Source organism: Tetrao urogallus (genome assembly GCF_951394365.1).
Source record: "Tetrao urogallus genome assembly, chromosome: 6".
NCBI lineage: Eukaryota > Metazoa > Chordata > Aves > Galliformes > Phasianidae > Tetrao > Tetrao urogallus.
The window spans coordinates 37,372,834-37,392,286 of NC_136819.1; the positions used below are offsets into that span (position 1 = coordinate 37,372,834).

Genomic DNA, 19,453 nt, shown 5'->3' on the forward strand with positions numbered 1-19,453 from the left:
TCCCCCATTCACTTGCCCAGCCACCCTACACACTTCACCGACTTGACAGGACCCGGCGTTGGGGTGCGCTCGGTGCCGAAGACCCTTCCCCGACTCCCATTAAGACACATTCCGGGGGTCCACCCGCTCCGTGTAGGTGTTTCTGGGCGGAGGGGACTGCTCGCCCACTGGTTCTCGCCGATCCCGTTCACTGCGACTAATTCGATGCGATGTCCCCCGCTGCTTAGGGGACTGCGGATACCCCGTTGGTACACAGGGTGTCTAAAGGCAGGGAGAGCCCCATGCCCTCCCGCAGCCCGGCCGCCGCGAGGATAAGTGAGGGGACATCAGGGCAGAGCAGGCCAGGTAGCGGCAGCCGACGGCAGCGGTGGCCGTGGCCGTCCTGAAGGGAGACGTGTCAGGAGTCTCTAACTCGCTGGGTGCCGACTCGGCCGGCAAAGGGAGGAATTCGCAGTCGGACCACCAACGCGCCTTGATCTGTACAATGCACCACTTAATGCACTTCTGTAATTTAAACTGCCGGGGACCCCCTCCTTCCAAGCCGATTTTCGGTATAGGTGTTTTCTCATCCCCCCTTTCCCTTTGAAATGCCCCCACCCCCCCACCCTCTCGCTCCCTTTCTTCTGAGCCCCGCTCTCTAATTCTAGATGAGTATTACTTTGCTCTTTTCGTTGGCCAAGCACAATTGTGTTATTGGAGATAATGAATTCAATCCCCATCAAAGAGTATTAGGAGCGCCTTGGCCCTGTAGTGCCTTTTTTCAAACAGGGAATGAAAGGCAGAGAGAAAATTCTCTGGGTAGCCTCCGCGATGGCCGCTTTTGAAGTGAGGGGAGGCGGGCATTGTTGTTCACATTTTTGTCCATACGGCTGAAGAAAGCCCGGCGGCTTTTGATGAGGAGATGAGAACCGCCTCGTAAGTTGAGCAACAAGTTCGATGGTGGAGCCTCAACCGCTGCCCGCTGCCTGTGGATAACATATGTCCCGCATTAATAGGGGCTCTGGGGAACAATTGCTGGGGGGTGGGGTGGACAGAGCCGTGCACCGCCTCACGGCCCCTTTTCCCCTTTCCTCTGTGCTTAAGGCAGAGACGGAGATAGGCGGGGAGGGGGAAGCGGTTCGGGGCTCTGCGGCGGGTACCGCACTGGGGCGCGGGAGGTTGGGGGTCCTTTGAGGGGGACATAGCACCCCCCTCTGCCACAGCCTCTGCCTGGGTGATGCTTCTGGGAGCGATGCTGAGCGTGGGCACCCCCCCCCCCCCCCCCCCTCCGAACAGGGTTATCTCTCTCTTTTTTAAAAAAATTTAATTTTTTACTAAATGTGTACTTGAGACTTCCTTTAGTTTCCTTGTTTGTCTGGTTTTTTTTCCCCTTTCTGTGTTTTACAGCTTAATGTAATACCTGAAGTCTGCAAAGTACTTCCTCAGATAAAGCAGCCAAGCAAGGAAAAAAGGGCAGAGGGAGAACGTCTGTTGGTACTATCAGATAACCTCAGAACTGGAAAACTTGTTGCAGACATGTGAATGAATTCGAACGCGCTCTTATTCCCATCTTCTGCCCCTCAGTTCAGAGATTCCCCGCCCCAGGGTCTTTATTATGCTAAAGAGGTCATTACTGGGAATCGCAATGGAGAGATGTCGGTGTGCAGAGTGGGGCCCACCTCCTGGTTACCGACCTGTTTACATTTTCCGCCGGTCAAAACCGGAGGAAATGCGTGCTAGCAACCTGCCGGGCAGGCTGGGTGTAAAGAAGGAATAAAGGGGAAAAAGAGATTTCTGCGCGGTAGCTCGTAGATGGAGGTGATGAGACAGCAGCCCCCGGAGCTGAGGGCAGCGGGGCGGTGTGTGCCGCAGGATGGGTGGCGGCTACCGTCCGGACCCTTCCCCGGGTGTTGGGCGATCCCCGCGGGTCCACTCGCGACGGCATGGGAGCTCCGCACCCCGCCGACTGCCCGAGAAGGGAGCGTCCCTTTCCCGAGGGCAACCCCGCACCCTTTCATAGCCGGGAGATATTCAAATGAGGCTGATTTCCCTCAGACACCATAAGCACGATCAGCCTACAGATGCTGCCCCCCCCCCTCCCCCGTAGCTCTTTCTGGTCCACAGGGCGCGAAGCCCCAGCCCTGATCACGCTGCAAGTGGGAAGGTGCTGCTGTCCGGCCCGGCAGCTGGTCCCGGTCTGACCTCGAGCCTGCTTGGGGACCCCGGAGACCGGCCAGGCTGTGGAAGCACGGCGAGGCTCGGGCTCGCAGCTGAATACAATGGTCATCATCACCATTAATAAAAAATTCCGCTCTCTGGCAGGTTCCCCTTGGAATGAGGAGCAGGTGTAAGTGCTTTGATGGGTAAATTATAGCACCGATAATACATCAGTCGTGGCAAAATAACGATAAAAGGCAGCGAGGGGTTTGCCCCTAACAGAACCCTCCTGGTCAGAGCCTGTTTGAGTAGCACTCCCGCAGCGGAGACGCCATGCGGGAATTCAGTGTTCATGGGGGAGTTTTGGGGCGGGGGGAACAGAACATTTTTGGCCTCTCGCGGAGACCGATGGATCCCGTCATGAGGTTACATGTGTTTTAAATCCTACTGCCCCGAGACAAAGGTGAGCGCTGGCAGTTTGATCCGTCCAAAGTTCAAAGTTCTGAAATCTCAGACAGTTTCTATTGGAGGTGAAGGGAAGGAACACAAACACGGCGGCACGGCTCGGGCCGGGCGCTGCGCGGTGCGGGGCGAAACGCGGTGTTATGTACACTAATCTGCCCTTAACTGCGACTTTGTCACAATAGGCAGAATAATTAGCAGAAAATGACCAGGGAGAACAAAGGCAGGTTTTCTTCTTATCGCCTCCCATTTTCCACTCTTCCCTCATTTGTTTCTCCTCCTGTAATGATCCGCAAAGCGCAGAAAAAGCACATTCCATTTTTTTTTTTTTTTAATGAGCTTTTATTTTGCATTTGCTGGTGGATGAGTTTGCGTTAAGATTAAAAAAAAAAAAAAAAGACTCCTTTTCACAATGCCGCCCTCGACATTTAAAAAATCAAACTAATTACGTTTTGATTTCAGCTGTTAGCCGTTATCCCGCATTTCCGAACCCGGCACCGCAGCGTGGGAGTGCGGTGCCCACATTCCTCTCCGCTGCCACTCCGCGCCCCTTTGTGCGGTGATTTTCTCCCGGCCATTGTGTGCTGTGTATATTTTCCACTTGTCCCCCTGGAAACAAATACATATTAATTATCTATATGTTAATACATTCAACATACGCACCTATGAGCCTCCCGAGAGAACTTTTCATCTCATGTTTTATGAGGATAATTAACTTCTCTATGAATTAAGATGCTCACTCTGAATGCACACGAGAAACGTCAATTCCTTAAATGTCTGTTTAAAACCGTTTTTATCTTTTTTTGAGTGACCGAACACTTATATGCACACCTATGTGTCCAGATCCCGCTTTGTCCCAGAGGAGAATTAATACTAGGTGCGCTACTACCGCAACCAAGAGTTTTAGCTACAGTATCTCTGTAAAATTAGAAGAAATCAAATTTCTTCTTAATGGAGAGTTGGAGCTGCAGCGAAAGGATGCCTTTATTTCTGGTTTAGCCATCCAAATCTTTAGCATCAACTCCACCATTCAAACCAATATCTGAAGCCACGCCAAAGGCTGAAGTGTTTTCTTGCGCCATCCCTTTACGAGTCACTTTTATCGACGCGACTCAGTTTCAAAGGGAAAAACTGACCGGGAAATATTTTCCCTCATCTTTCAGTCCCGAAAATTTTAAATTGATTCCTTCCAATAAATACACACCCGCGGCCGATGTATGTGCCAGTATTGTCCATCCGGACCCCGACACTAGACCGAGACGTTCATGTGCCTTTTTTTCCCATCCCCGATTTGGGTGATGGAAGAGCTTTTATCCTACCGAGCCCCGTGGGGTGGGGAGTCGGGTCGGAGGGACCTGGACAGCGCCGCGGGGGCCTCGCAGTGCCCGGGGGAAGAGCTTAGCCGGGGGGGCAGCGCCGGCCCCATAGAACAACGGGGATCGCTGCCGGCCCCCACTCTGTGTGCGGCATTCAGTGCCCGCTCTCTGCATGGGTGTACAGCGATCCCCACCGCCCCGCATCGCTCCCCGCTCTTCTGCACTCCGTGAGCTTGTCTCTCTGCCTCGCACGTGGCAGAAGTAATCACCGTGAAGCAAAAGGCGAAAAGTCCCTGTGAGCGGCGCTGGCCGTGGAGGTTGCAGCTCGGCGGGTTCCGCATTGCTATGCTCGTGGCCGAGCCCACCACTGGCCCGGGCACATCCCCGCACCTCCCTCCGCCTCCCTCCATCAGCGAACCGATCCGGCCGAAGGGAGATGCTCGCACGCTGATGGAGTGGGGGGCATTCGGAATTCGCCCTGTTTCTTATCGAACCCATTTACAGCTTACTTTCATACTGTTGCCGGGTGCTACTTGAGCGTGGGCTTAAAATGGGGCAGAAAGTACGGGGCTCCTTTTCCTTCTGTTGGATACCGAGCATTACACTGCACTCTGCAATGCCTGCTGAGGCAAGGACCCTGATTTTTGCCCGGAGCCATATGCCTGCGGTGTCAGCGGGTCACTGCCCACCATTCGCCTGTAGCGAGAAAAGGAAAGAACAAGCTCTCGGCGGCGATGGGGCACACGCAGTCTCTGTGACGGGCTCTGCTCCTTATCTCTGAAAGGCTGGGAGCCGCGGCGCTCCGCTTAAGCCCTTTTACTACCCACGCCCCGAATATTTCCATTACACACGGTCTGTGCTCCTCAGCTGATATGCGAAACCCGTTGCCTTATCGCTGTCGGTCGATTGATATTTTCTGTGCACAAACCCAAGGCATTAAATCAATGTCTCCGCTTCGAAGCTGCATATTATCCATGGAGCAGCCTGTGGGAGACAAGCGAGGTCCTGCCGAGAACGGGCTCCATCCTGCCGCGGTGTCTCACCGAGCAGCTCTTGGCAGCAGCGGAATTGGTACTTTGAATATCATCCACCTGCCCGGATCCGGGGCCGCGCTGCCGGGGCTGTGGGGACGAGCCAGGCGGAGGGCTGAGCCGGGGCGCCAGCTCTGTAAGCCTACCCGTATCACAGAATCACAGAATGGCCACGGTTGGAAGGGACCTCAAGGATCATGAATCTCCAACCTCCCTGCCACATGCGGGGACACCAACCTCCCCATTTAATACTAGAATGTAGCAAAGCAGAAGGACTTTAAAATAATTTTTTCTCCTTTTTCGCCGAGTAACAACGTTGGAGTAATTGGGTTGGCTTAGGAGATTTCTGTGACTCCTGCTCGTTTGCTTTTTTTTTTTTTTTTTTTTTTTCCCCTTCCTCCCCTTCCTCCCCTTCCTCCCCCCCCCCCCCCCCCCCCATACATCACCTTCTAAATGTAGTTTGTTGCCGCTGTCCCTAACCCATCAGGAGGCAATTATGCGATAATTACGAGAATGACACAGAGCTTTCATCGGGCCGTCTGGCCCGAGGGGGCTGAGCGCAAGGAGATCTGCGGCGGTGCCTCTCGTGGGGGATCGGAGCTGCTGTTGGTATTCCCGCGGTCAGCCCGAGCCGACACAGCGAGGGGTATCTTCCTCAGTTGGCTCCGTGCCTTCTTCCCGCCACCGGAATGTTAACAACAACAGCAAAAAAAGGTGTATATGTATATATACATAAATACATATGATACCAACCCAGGCGCAGGCAGCCCCTGCCCATTGCGTGTGCGAGCTCTACAAAAGGATCTCGAAAATCCACCCGCACCGGCGCAAGCTGCGCGCCCCTCAAAGCCTCGCGCTCCCGAGGCTCGCACCGATCCCCGCACGGACGGTGCCCCTCCGCACCCGCTCCCACGGCCGCGTCCGCCCGCACCGCGCTTGGCTCCGCGCTCCGGGGCCCGCCGCAGAAATTTCGTAAGGAAACGGTGGCAGTCGTTCATTGTTAACATTTGATTTATTTAAAGTCCTTAACTGCAAATGATCAAAAAACCATACTTCACGCGTTAAATTCTCAGTTATCGTTTTAAATCAAAATATTTTTTTTTCAATTACAATCACATTTATAAAATTAACAAAAAATTCTTAAATTCACGTGTAATTCTTTTTACTGTCATTTAAAGCAATTTCCAGCTGTAAAGAAAGAAAAAAAAATATAAACCATGCAATAAATTAAGGACATTGAGACAGCGAACAGGAATAATAATAAAACCCGTCTGGCTATGCTAACACCGTGTAAAACTGTGGAAAGTGCATTAACACTGGATGAAACAAGCTAATGATGGCGATAATTAAACGGCCACAAAAATGATGGGTGTGTAGTGTATTAAACGAGGTGGGAAAGGGGAGAGGAAGGGCTCTCCTCTGTTCCTGGCGCTGGTGTGAGGGCCAGCGCCTCCCGGGAAGGGGATAACCTTGTTTTCAGTCCATAGCTCCGCTGGTACGCGACGAAGAGACCTTAAATTAAATAAGCATGTCATCCACACGTCGGCGAGAGTGCCTGAGGAACGAGAACCTTCAGTAACAGATGGGAAAGAAAAAAATCCAACTGGCTGTGACCTCTTGTAACTTTATATTACATCCCAAGACAGGTAACACTTGGAAAAAAATATAGGAAGGTTGGGGGGGGGGGGGGGGGGTGTCTGTCCCGACCCCGGGCTGCAGCTGGGCCGGGTGCGGGGTGCGGCTGTCCGAGCCGGAGGTTTGTTTTGCAAGTATCAAAAGGATGATCCGAGAGAGCAAACAGTCCTCTTGTTGCTTAGAGATTCTCTTAGTGTGTTGCTACTTCACAGCAGTATTGTCCTTCAAAGCCTTCTTAATTAAAAAAAAAAAAAAAAAAAAAAAAAAAAAAGCCTTAAATCTCTACTCGCTTCTTCATCTCCGTATTGGTAAAGTATTGCCACATACCTTGTAAACTTACATGAGATTATAGAGCGGGGCAGGGGGCGGAAAGCACAACGAGTAGTTTACAAGCTCACCCATTTCTTTTCAATGACACCCTGCGGGGTGCGGGGCATATGTACAGCGAGGGGGGATGCGGGACAGAAACAGCGCACGACCATCGGGAAGTAACAGTCCTGTGCACGGCGTGCGCCCCGATACAGCGAGCTACGAGGTGTTGAGCACGGGTCTGGAGTACACCCCCTGGTAGTAGGAGGGCTCCAGCGCCGAGGGCTCGATGCTGCCGCGGGCCGCCATGGAGCCGCCGCCCAGGGGCAGCCCGCCGGGAATGGCAGCCCCGTACGAGGAGTACTGCAGTGCCTGCTCGTAGGCTTTGAAGTCCAGCTTGTGCTGCTGCTCCGAGGAGGACATGAGGTTGTTGATGGAGAACGGGTGGTTGAAAGAGTAGTGGGGGTCCCCTTTGAGGTGCAGCTGGGGTTCGTGGGCCAGGGAGTGCGGGGGGTGCGGGACGGATGCCAGGGCAGGCACGGAGCCGAGCGAGGAGGCGGCGGCCGGGGCCGAGGGCTTCAGTTCTGCGCTCGGGCCGCTGTGGTCCATGGGCTGGGGGCTGGCGGCCGGGTTGGGGCCGGGCAGGGGGGCGGCGGCGTCGGGCTGCGCCGCTTTTCCGTGGGCGCGGGGCAGGGGAGAACCGGAGCCCGAGGCGGACGTCTGGTCCTTGCGGCCCTCCGACGGGGCCTTGCCGCCCGCCGGCTTCTCACACTTGAAGCGCTTCTGGCGGCGGAGGTAGCAGCCGTTCTCGAACATGTTGCCGGAGTCGGGGTGCAGGGTCCAGTAGGAGCCCTTGCCGGGCTTATCGGGGGAGCGGGCCACCTTGACGAAGCAGTCGTTGAATGAGAGCGAGTGGCGGATGCTGTTCTGCCAGCGCTGCTGGTTCTGTCTGTAGTAGGGGAAGAGGTCCATGATCCACTGGTAGATCTCGCTCAGCGTCAGCATCTTGCTGGGCGCCTGCTGGATGGCCATGGTGATGAGAGAGATGTACGAGTAGGGCGGCTTGGCGTGCGGGTAGCTCCGCTTGAAACTCTTGGCGTCCCGCGTGCGGCCGAGGTTGGACTGCGAGTAGGCCATGGGGCTGACGCAGGGGTTCATGCCGCCGTAGGGGCCCAGTCCGTTCATGGCAGCCGGCTGCCCCGACATGGCGCCCAGCCCTCCGGGGCTCAGCGCCGCGCCCATGGCCGCCACGCCGGCCGTCATCCCGTTCACCGCACCCGCAGAGCCCGCCGGCATGGCGGCCACCGCTCCGGGACTCAGCCCGGCTCCTAGCCCCGTGTTGGCGTAGGACATGTTGAAGGAGCCGGAGGTCATGTTGCCGCTGGTCGTCATGGTGTTCATGCTCATGTAGGTGTTCATGGTGTTCATGGAGCCCAGCCCCGAGTTCATGTTGCTCACGGGGACCGAGGAATAGGCCTAGGGCAGCGAGACGAGAGAGGGTTAGCATGGAGCCCGGCACCGCGGAGCCTCCGAACCCGCCCAGGACGATTGCCGAGAGCCCGAATCCTCGTGACGGGAACGGAGAGAGACCGTTCGGTGCCGCCGAGCCCAGCCCCGGCACCGCGGGCCCTCAGCTTGGTCGCCCCGAGTGCTGCAGGGCTCTGCGGGCTCCGTGTCCCGTGTTTGAATCCATCCGATTACTGCAATCTATGGGCGCACGCCGGTGTGCTAAGGAAAACTTTCCCGGAATAACCGCACGAAGGTCTCCCTCCGCGCTGATTTATATTTCTGTTCCTACAGATAGTGTCTTGTCACAAATAAAAATATTTGAAAAAAAAAAAAAAAAATCATCAGCTCTGTCTGCACATAGTACCTGTGGAAAGCTGCCCCTGTTCGCATTTCCGAGTCGGGCTTAAAGTTCAAACCCACCTCCCCAGCCTTCGCGAAGCACGCCGAGCTCCGGCTCCCAAAGCACGGGATTCTCTGTAGCCCCCAACGTAGGGTATCGCAGCCCGATCCCTCCTCACCGCTCTCACAAAATGCAGAACCTGGAGCCCCCGAAATGTGCGTTCCGGGTCCGCATCTGATTTCACGTGAGGGAGAAGGGCTCTGCGAAAGCGTTCCCGTTCACCTCGAACAAAGGCAATGCGGCCGAGGAAAGGTTGTTAGGCGCGGGTTAAGCGCTCTGTAATATTCCCCATTATTCCCTACATATTCCGCGAACTTCTCAATGCGGTTTGAATTTGGAGGATCTCAGTAATTATCCGAGAGGGCTCAACGCGGCGGGGCTCCCACCTCACACCCAAACAGCGATTCCAGTTCAATAGCACAGGAGGAGAAAAGAGAGGGGCTAAAAAAACATTAAAAGGGCAGGTCGTGTAATTTAAGGTGCGTGGACAACGAGCGTGGCGAGGAAAAACGAGCGCGGTATTGACACCCCACGGGGATGCCCCCCTTTTCTCTGAGCTCTCCCCGCTGAGGGGATAGCAGCGAGGTAACAGTGGCGTGGCAACGGGGTGGCCGTGGGGTAACACAGAGCTGTGCGGCCCTGCAGGCGTGGGGACGGCACCGTGTCCGGGTGCGCTGATGCAATGCCAGTGCGCACCTCGCGGCTCCCGCACTTCCTTAAAGCGGCTCCTGCCCGGGCACCGCTCCCGGTTCTTCCGCGGTGGTGCCACGCTGCTTTCCCTCGCGGACCCCCGCAGAGGCCAGGCTATACCGGGGCCTGGATCACGGCGCTCCCCGGCCCTAACAGCCTTCGGGCCGCTCCTCTCACACCACGCCGGAGCACGGGGGGGCCCGGAAGCGGCTGCCGGGTGCCGCGGGTCGGCGGCGGGCGGCCGGGCCGGGCCCCCTCCGGGTTCCCCGGCCGCTCTCCGCAGCGCCGCCCGCCGGTATCTGGGCAGCAGCGCCCACCGCGGGCGGGCTGTCTCGCAAAATCCGAACAAACGGCGATTTATTCTTTTTCTCTTCCTTTCTTTTCTCTCGGCTCTAACAGGTGAGGCCCCGGCGGCAGCCAGCAGCGTGGGGCCCCAGGGGAGGGGGGGAGGCGTGGGGAGTGTGCTGCCCTCGGCCCGGCGCGCCCTGTGCCCGTGCCATATGCAGTGGGGAGTGGGACGGCAACGCAGCGGTCCCCTGCTCCGAACCAGCAGTTCTCTGGGGTGAGCTCAGCGCTGCCCCCCCGATTCTCCTGCGGGCGGTGCGGAGTTTCTCGGGGCGGCTTGGCCGAGGAGAGACACGATGGCGCTGGCGGGAGCCGCAGCGCGAAGCGATCCCCCCCTCTCACTGCCCCCCTCCGCACCCCGGCCCTCCCCGGTCCCCTCTCCTCCCCCTCGGAGGTACAGCGGACCCGGGACTCGCTCACCTCCTGCGTGTCGGCGTAGTAGCTGTTCCAGTCGCTGGTCTCATGCCCTTCCATTTTCACAGTCCCTAACATTATGGAACCAACCTGCCCGGTGTAACCATCCAGCCCTCTTGCAAGCGAGCGACGGGTGGCAGGAAAAGAGCCCAGGAGGCCGACCTAGCAGGAAGCCAGCTCCCAGGAGGGGCGGGAGTGCCGAAATTGCCTCTATAATGAAGTCAAAAAGGAGGCAGGGAGTGGTGCGGGGCGAGACAGTCGAGAAAGTGAGGAAGTGCCGGCTGGGATGTGAGTGGAGTTGAGCTGATGTGGATCTTACGTCGCACAAAGTACCCTCCTCCTCCTCTCCCCATTTGTCCGCCTCACAAAGGCGTTCGCACCTACAAAGCCGGAGATGCACCTGCCAGCGAGGCAGCTCCCCTCGCCTGCGGCTCCCCTCGGGGCGGCACTTTATTTGCAAAGCGGCGTAATTGGTTTAAGCTTGCGGGGAAAGAAGGAGAGACGGAGGTGGGAGAGGGGAGGGAGGAAGTCCCCCCTCGTAGACGGACAGGACAAGCTCTAGGAAGGCTCACTGGAAATGAAATGAGGTAGATAAGGGAAGGGCAGTCCCCTCTGTTTGAATAGAATGCTAAAGGCCATCCAGCCCTAAAACTCCGAGATTAGGGGCCATATTTACTGAAGTCCAGTAGATGCTCCTCTAATAAAATAGCAGGGAAGTCCTCGCACGCTCCCCCTCTATCTCCCGTCTAGGCACGGGGGTTCGATCCGGGTCCCCGAGCCCTCAGCTCGTGGAGCCTTCCACCCGGGAGTGTGACGGTGACGGTGATGGTGATAGTGATGATACCTCTTTCTTGTTGTCTTACTTTTAGAAACTCTATGAGTCACCGCGCTGAGCGGTAACACTCTAGACACCCAATAAATGCGGACAGAGACTCGAATGCGGATCCACAGAGGTCAGCCTCCGCCTGACAAACACCAGGTGAGTCATGGAACCATTTTATTTCTTTTCTGGCGAAAACCTCCAGGCCAGAAGGCTGTTTGAGAGTCTTGGAGAGCCTTCTCTGGGGCCGGGCACCAGGAAGCACCATTGCCTTCTTCCCAGCTTCTCTTGTGGAAGAAGGAGAATCTGCATAGGCTGGAGGGCGAAAAGGGGCCACAGAGATAAAGTAAATGGATATTGGACAAAGCTCTTTAAAGTATGGAACCTCAGTCTTCACAGACAGATCTAACACGCTCCCATTCTGTCCCTGCCCTGCCCGGCTCTTCGAACTTACGCCAAGACCGCCGACTGTTCCTGGGTTTCTTGCTTTGCGCTTTTTCGTTCCAATCGACATTTATCATCTGATAGCGGGAAAAAAAAAAAAAAAAAAAAAAAAAAAGAGTAAACAAACCCAGAAACAAAAATAAAACACGCCACACACACGCCAACGAAGCAAAACATAAAACCCCAAACTCAAGTAGCTGTTCGTGGAATGGCAATTTGAAGGGGAAATAAAGGTTGTTGGGATTTTGAAAACCTTAGGCGTACCATATGACACAAAATACAATGCCTGGATCCGATTTTTTTCCGGGCGTGTTTATCGCCCAGCTCCTGGTGCTCCCACACCAGTGTGTACTCCAAGGCTCTGCGAGGACGTCACCGCCACAAAAACGTTCTTTAAAAGAAGTTTATCATACAGAGACGCGGGACCGAAATTCCAAGTTATAGGTTATCTCCTCCTCGAGAACAATGTTTTAACTTGTCCTCTGAGTTTTCTGATCTCCCTTTCTTTGTTCTTTCCCTCCTGTCTCCCTCCTTCCTTCCCCCTCCCCTTCCTCCCCCCCTTTTTTTTTTCTTTAAATCTGGGAACAGAATTAAGTCAAATCCCTGAAACAGACGCAAACCTGGAATAATCCAGCTAGAAAAAGGGATGAGAATGTGTTTTCAAGGAAACAAAATTAAAAAGATAAAAGCAGTGAGTTAAACTTCTCCTCTCAAGTGGTCAAACTGCACAAATGGAGATCGGATAAAAACCCAGGGGAAAATCTAACAGATACTCAAATTGCGGTCTTTATGTATGCACCCTCTCTCTTTCCCTAGTGGAAACAGTCTGAACACAGAGACTCTTCGGTACCGGCTCGCTCAGCCCTGTGCTCCGGCTCCGTTCAAAGCCTCCCAAAGAGAGGGAGGGCTCCGGCAGCCCGCTGCCCGCCGCAGGGTGACCTCGGGGCGGTGCTGCCTCTTCCTAGCACGGCCCCGCGAGAGCAACGCCCGGCGGGACGCGGGCAGCCTGTTCAGGGCTCGCCGTGTGCCGGGAGGGCAGCAGGCACGGACCCCACGGGCGGCACGTAGCTCTACGCTGGGGCACACGCTGAGTCGCGCTGAGCCGTGCCGAGCGGTGCGCGGAAGCCGGGGTTGTGCAAAGCCGCAGCGCCTCCTGTTGTCCGGCCGCGCCTTCCTGCTCCTAACGTTGCCCCTGAAGGTGAGACTCAGGCAGGCGGTCTGTTATCTTCTTAGAAGAGAGCGTTTCAGCTTATTGCACAGATGGATCAGTGCGCCTCAGGCACTGACAGCCGGTCCTGGAAATCCCCCTCCCAACCCCGGCGGCCGGAAGCCTCCCGTGTGCGCAGCAGCGGAGCGCGGCGGTGCGGTGCTTCCCGTCGGGCCGGGGCTCAGCGCTGTGAGGGATGCGCAGGGACACCGGCGCGACGGGACCGTATTCTTCCGCAGCCCCCGAGGGGAGGGGAGAGCAGGGCTCTGCGGGGATGGAGGACATAGAAAGACTTCTGCCATTCTAGCCGTTAGAACAGTAATCGCGGCCCCAGAGCCTTTCCCCGAATCTCGTTAGAGCAATGCCGTTTTGTCGGTTTCTCATCAAGCTGTACCTGCTACATTTTTTTTCGCCCGTGGGATGGCATCAGGGCCGGCACCGCGCGAGAGCTCCGCACAAACCGGGAGCCCCAGCCCCGCGCTGCTCGGGCACTGACCCACTCGTGGAATGGGAGATGGAATAGGCGACAGCGATCATTTTGACTTCAAGGGGCGGATGGGACAGCGCTACTTCAATCCGCTCCTGCGTAAGAGCTCCTTTTCCTCTGGAAAAGGCAGCTCTTAGTTCAACTTGTAGGGTCTTGTTTGATTATTTCCAGTGGACGGGAACCTCTCGGCAGCGTCCGTGCGGGGCAGGTTTCAACCTCGGGAAGGAACCGCGAGACTGCATCAGAATGCCTTCCCTGTTCATCGCTGTCCGGCCGCCTTTCCATTTCTCCGGCTCTGACTCCTACCCACCCATCGCTCCCGGCAGTAGGAAATTCCCGTTCCACCCGTTTCCGATCTGGAATCCCCCCCCACGTAAAAGTGAACACAGGAATCGCGTGCGAGCCGCCGCCGCTGACAGCGTCCCGGGGCTTTCATCCGGCTGCGGCGGCCGGCGGCAGCCCCGCACCGAGGGACGCACCGTGCAGCCCCTGCCGGCCTTTGCCTCCCCTTCTTCGCCCTCCCTGAGCCGCGGGGCCACTCTTCGGCCACAGCAGCGCCGGTACGGAGCTCCCACTCGTACCGGGGCGCCCGGGGCCTTATGCATGGAGCACGTTGCCTTCCACGAGGCCCCGAGGACGCTGCAGCAGCGACTTGACGCTGCTGGATTTTGATTTGTTTCATTTTATTTATCTTTGTTATCTATTATTTTATTACTCTGTTTCAATTTATTTCATTTCTTTTTATTTTTCTCTCTTTTTATTTTTCGTTACATTTCCTTAACATTCATTACGTTTCTTTTTTTCAGGCATCATTCAGCACACAGGTAGCGACTTGATACACTCCTGACACGGAAAAAAATACGTTGCCTACACCCAAAAGCCCTCATATATCACAGCCCAGTTAAAGGAGAAAGAAGCACAAATAACGAATTGAAAAGCTACATATAACTTACTGTCCGACGGCCACAGCATTCAGAGTAAGGAAGTCCCTGGGTTTGGTTTACTTTTTTCTTCAGTGCAACAATATAGTTCTTAAGCAGGTAAATCACACCCCGGTGTATTCAGTCACTTCATTTTTGTTAATAGGGCTGGCTGTGGGCTTGCAGAAGTTGAGCAAGCAGGATGTCCACCCTGCTGTGTGTTGTTGGCAAAGTCTGTTTTACTCTTCATAAAAATAAATGCATTTCACGCTTCTCACTTGAATCAAAAACAGCCATATTGTATGCATTTAAATTAGTGGGTGTATTATTTATGTTATATTTCCTGAAACACGAGTGGCAATGCTTCTGATGCTTATTTTAATCAGTGTGCCAATTCTGATGTAGCCACTTTCCCTTTCTGAAAGTTTTGTTTGCAAATTTTTTAAAAACCATATTTTGTTTCAAAGTAACTGCAGTAATACAGCACAAAAGAAGCAGTATCAGAGGAGATGGGACTACACACAGATAAACATACTTCAGTGACACCCAGTTTGTAGAGTTTCACCTGAATAGGAAAATTAATTTTTTAAACAATTTTTTAAAAATAAAACATACACAGACTTCTGCAACATAAATATAAGGAATAAAGAAATCAAAGCCTGCACAGTTAATCTATATAAACCAGTATCAGAAACAAACCTTGGGAGGAGACATACTTCTGTGTAGAACCTAGAGCTGGGAGAGTGACTTTGTGGACCACTGTCTGTCCATCTTTTCCAATATTATTTGCTGATTGAACAAAAGGTATTTTCATACCCCATGAATCTTCAAACACTGCAATGAGTTCTCTGGGAGAATATCTGTTTCCCTGATATAAGCCAAATATTGCCGTACTGGTCAACTGATGCAGAGCTGATCAGTGACTTGGGATATTCACGTCAACAGAAACACATCAGTTCTTCTGCAAACTGACCTTCCTATGCAGAAGATTGAATTCGCAGCTTGGATTTAGCACCACATTTTTAATCCCCCCCCCCCCCCATTTTCCTTACCAAAAAAATAAATAAATGAAATAAAAGATTATTTTCCCTTCTCTGTGTTTACAGTAGTTTTACAGAAGATAGAGAGCAGTATCCACTATAAATAGCTTCCTTGACTGCCTTCAGCTCTGAAGAATCAAATGTATAAAATCAAGGCTGGCTTACTTAAAGTCCTCCCCAGGGAGCAGTTCTGCAGTGTTACTTGTCTTGCACTTCTTAGAACACAAATTAATTCTGTCTGTATTAACTGCACTTTTTTTGAGCTGCGTTAACAAGGACACCCAGAAACTGTGGGATATGTGGCAGTGTGTGATCACATACATACAGAAACACTTTGGCCATTTTCTCCTTCATGGGACATGCATGATGTCTGCCCTGAAAAAGGATGCATAGAGGCTCTATGTAACAATGTCCGATAGTTGTACATTTTATGTTGAAAGTGAGACTCTAAACAGCATGAAATCATAAGCAAGACTTGTAAAATAGGACAGTCAACTCACTTCTATGGGAAAGTAGAGGGTGATCTGGATTCAGAAGCATTTTGGGACTCCTCAGGGGCAGCGGTTGTTCAGCAGTTTGGAGAGTGGCTGGCTCACCCAGCTGTCAGTCTGAACTTCAGCTGCTCTTCAGGCATTTTGGGGGTGAATCTTCCTGCTGAGCAGATTTAAAGCAATGGCAACAGGAAGGTCACTTTGCTCATCACATGCCTTCCCTTCTGCCTCCACACAGACTCTGCTCTCTGTGCAACTACTGGCGAGACAAGGAGAGCCAGGTTGGGCAGATACAATTCATTCCTCCTCCACCCTTTCCCAGGCAATGAGGCAGGTGTCAGAATATTCCTGAAGTTCATGTGGTTTCAGGGTTACTCCTTTTTAGGTAGTAACTTAAGGTAGGATGACTGGGAGAGAATCCAGCGCTGCTTTCCTTCATCTCCTCCAAAGAGAAACTTAGTCTTCCAGCCCAATAATTTCATTGCTAGATGAAGGTGGCTTTCTTGTTATCTGTTGAACTTACAATCTTTTGCCTTTTTTCAGGATCAATACCAAGGAATATTCCATTTACTACTCGCTCTGTGTTTTTTTTTTTAACCTTTCCCTTAGATACCACAGAAACTTCAGCCTCTGCAGATCTCTCTTTTCACCCCTTGGAGGACATGTCCTTTTGCTGAAGAAACAGAGCAGATGTGAAAATTTTTCTTGTGATTAAATGGGATTTCTATGTTCCCCAATGCTGATACTCCAGCTGTGAAACCTACGAGATCTACAAACACACAGTTGTATCTTTCTATATATCCACAGTCAAGCTGCTGTCCTACGAGAAAAGAGGAGTTGGACAGGAATAGGGGTCTGGAAAACCTGCTGTTTTCTAGTATTAACTGAAAGACAGTGGAGAACAGAGATAATATGATCAAATTTTAGAACTAAAGCAAGTAAAGGGCTGAACCCAACAAAGACTTCGGCAGGTGCATTGCTGTAATTTCTCTGTTTATTGCTTACAGCCCTTTTTAAAGCCAGGAGTGCCTCTGACCTTGTGCCTATAATAAAGGCTGTGAGTGATGGGCTGCTAGAAGAAACTCATGTAATTTCTCTTGGGCTCTATAATAAAATGGCACATAACTGAAAATATTACAGAATCATCATACCAAAAAATAAACCTGGGATTCATGATCACTCAAGACAACCTGATTTTATCATTTCAAGTATAGTTGAAAATGAAAAGGTTCCATCTTGTTTCCATCTTCTTACTGCATTTTATTTTGAATTATAAGGGAAACATAATAATTTAAACAAAGTCTTTCAATTGTGTGGGGGGAAGCAAAGCTCAAAATCATAGGAGGAAGAAAAAATTTAACTACTTCTTCTGGCTTAGTACCAGCAAGTACAGATATCACACAATCACAATGGAGATTAGTAGGGGCTGGGTGTGCGTATTTGTAATGCGTCAAAGAGAGGATATAGTGATTAGAAGCATGACGATGCTTTCAACACTCACAGAGGGATTGAATGTATGATTTATAATACTAATTCTGCAAAACCTTTCTATGCTTGTGCTTACTGCTCAAGGGATTCAGCATGGATTGATCACTGAAAAAAAAAGGTGTTTTCTTCAGCTCAGCTGGATCAAACTCTTGCAACTAATCAAAAGCCTTTTCAGTATTGACACTGTCTGATCTAAGAGATTGTTTGCTACCTACATGTTTACTCCATTGTTCTGCTGCAGATTATTGTTCCTACAGTGTAATTGTCAGAAAAGTTTGTTCTGTGTCCACAGTGGCAATACTTCACTGATCGGTATTTTAGATGATAATCATTTGATTTTCTCTGAGTATTTATGGCCATTTTTATACATATATGTGTTGGAAACATTACAACAAAGATGTTGATGCCCTTGAAGAGCAAGCAGTAACCCATAATCTGAGTTCCTGGTCTCTGAAATGGTATACTGGACACTGATAAATAGCCTTGAATGAGTGAGTCCCATTTTGAGGCAGGGCATGCTTTGGCTGTACCAAAGGGAGATCAAGAGCACCCAGCGGAGCTGCTGAGAATTTATGCTTTTTCAGGTGAAAAAGTTTTCACAGCCAGCTGCAGCTGGATGTTAAGGTGAGGCCCAGCCTCTAGTGGCTATCTGGGTGTAAGCCACAGAACTAACAACGTAATTCTGCCCTTACTTGCCTTTCCTTTAAGTGATTGCTATTTAGCTTCACAGGAACTCTTCCTGGCATTGCTGGGCAGCACATACCAGGTTGTGCATATTTCATGTGCTTTCTTCCCCTTATTCACAACTGTCAAGATCAAGATGGCTTCCAGAGAGCACAATGCTTACTCCTGATTTCGTGTCTGTGTCCTTCCAAAGCCTGAGGGACAATGCCATCAATGTTTCACTCCAGCTTGAAATTGTATTATGGCAAATGTGTGCACCGGGGTGCGGACTCAGATGATAAATGAGAAAAGAAGCTGCTTTCTGACCTTTTTCTGACCAACAAAAACAATTTTTAATAACTGCTTTTCTTCCTAGAAAGAAAAAAAAAACCACAATTCCCTGTAACATTTATGGACAAATAACCTAGATGGCAAAATTTATGTGATATTAGAAAGCTTAGTGATCTGGTAAGATGTAATTAAAATAAATAATAATAATGTGTACCAAGGGAATAAAATTGCACAAGGTTTTCCAAAGCTAGATCCATTTGCTCAGTATAAGGATTCATCTGCTCATTAAATTTTGGACTTTGCATGCTACATAGATGAGGCTTAACCTGTTTAAATAAATACTTCACATTAATAAAAAAAAAGAGAACTTGCTGGTCTCAAGCGGCACTGTGATTATGAAAGGAGGAGAACATACTAAAAATACCTGGGGAAATGGGAGAAAGATTTCCATTAATTTATGTGTATTGGGGCTCACTGTCATCTTCAGAGCTCAAGCTGAGGGTCTAGAGGATATACTTACTCCTGGGTTGAATGCTAAGCAATGTGTGGGGCTTAGTAGGCAAAATACATCACATTTTGGATTTAACTTGTCATCAGCCACCCTTGGGTGCTAATTCCCTTTGCTACAAAACTGAGAACCTCAATGCTGTAGCACAGGAAACATTTTTGAACTACTGCTTGAACCTTTCATGCAACTTAACTGCATCTTCCTGTAGCCAGTCCCTGCTTTACTACAAGCAGAGCTGATGAATAGCAGACACAGTAAGATAATACAGAATACTTGTTTTCCAGCTGCACACAACCACTTTACCACAGCTATTAACCTGAAGAAGAAATCCATGCCTAAGGATTTTTTCTCCTTTCTAACATTTCTTTTGATGCAAATACTTCTTGCCATTCAGCAGCTCCTTCCTGGAACTTCCTGATGCAAATACCTCTTCACATGCAGGGCTTTTCCTCCTATGTCCCACTGTGACTCCTGCAGAGAGGAGCTGCTCTCAGTAAACCAAATTGCTGGGGCTTCACTGGCTGTGTAACTAGTTTGGAATTGATCTTCCCTCTTGACTCAGAACTACATTAAACTGCTGATCAGGTTTATCTTCAATGAGGGAATTAAACACTTTCATTCCTGTTCAGAACATCTCCAATATTTTGGACAGGCAGTGGGAATCCTTCCACACAGAACAACTGCTTTCTTTTCCACCCACTCCTCTTCCTGCAATTCTGATATTCCTGCTAGAGAGCAGGAGAAGTTAAGTAATATTAAATAGATAGTGTTCCTAGGGTGTGTTACATGGCTTTCATCAGTTATCTACTATAAAAAAGAAGAAAATCTACTTTAAATTTGGTTTTAA

General features: G+C 51.5%; 1 protein-coding gene across 1 annotated transcript; it reads right to left on the reverse strand.

Annotated features, from left to right (window-relative positions):
* Nucleotides 1-7,108: 7,108 nt before the first annotated feature.
* On the reverse strand, nt 7,109-10,325 carry FOXA1 (forkhead box A1; the record flags this gene model as incomplete). The annotated part of the gene is made up of 2 exons (XM_079537541.1): nt 7,109-8,365; nt 10,254-10,325. The coding sequence occupies 2 exons, from the start codon at nt 10,323-10,325 to the stop codon at nt 7,109-7,111; spliced, it is 1,329 nt and encodes a 442-aa protein (XP_079393667.1).
* Nucleotides 10,326-19,453: the final 9,128 nt, after the last annotated feature.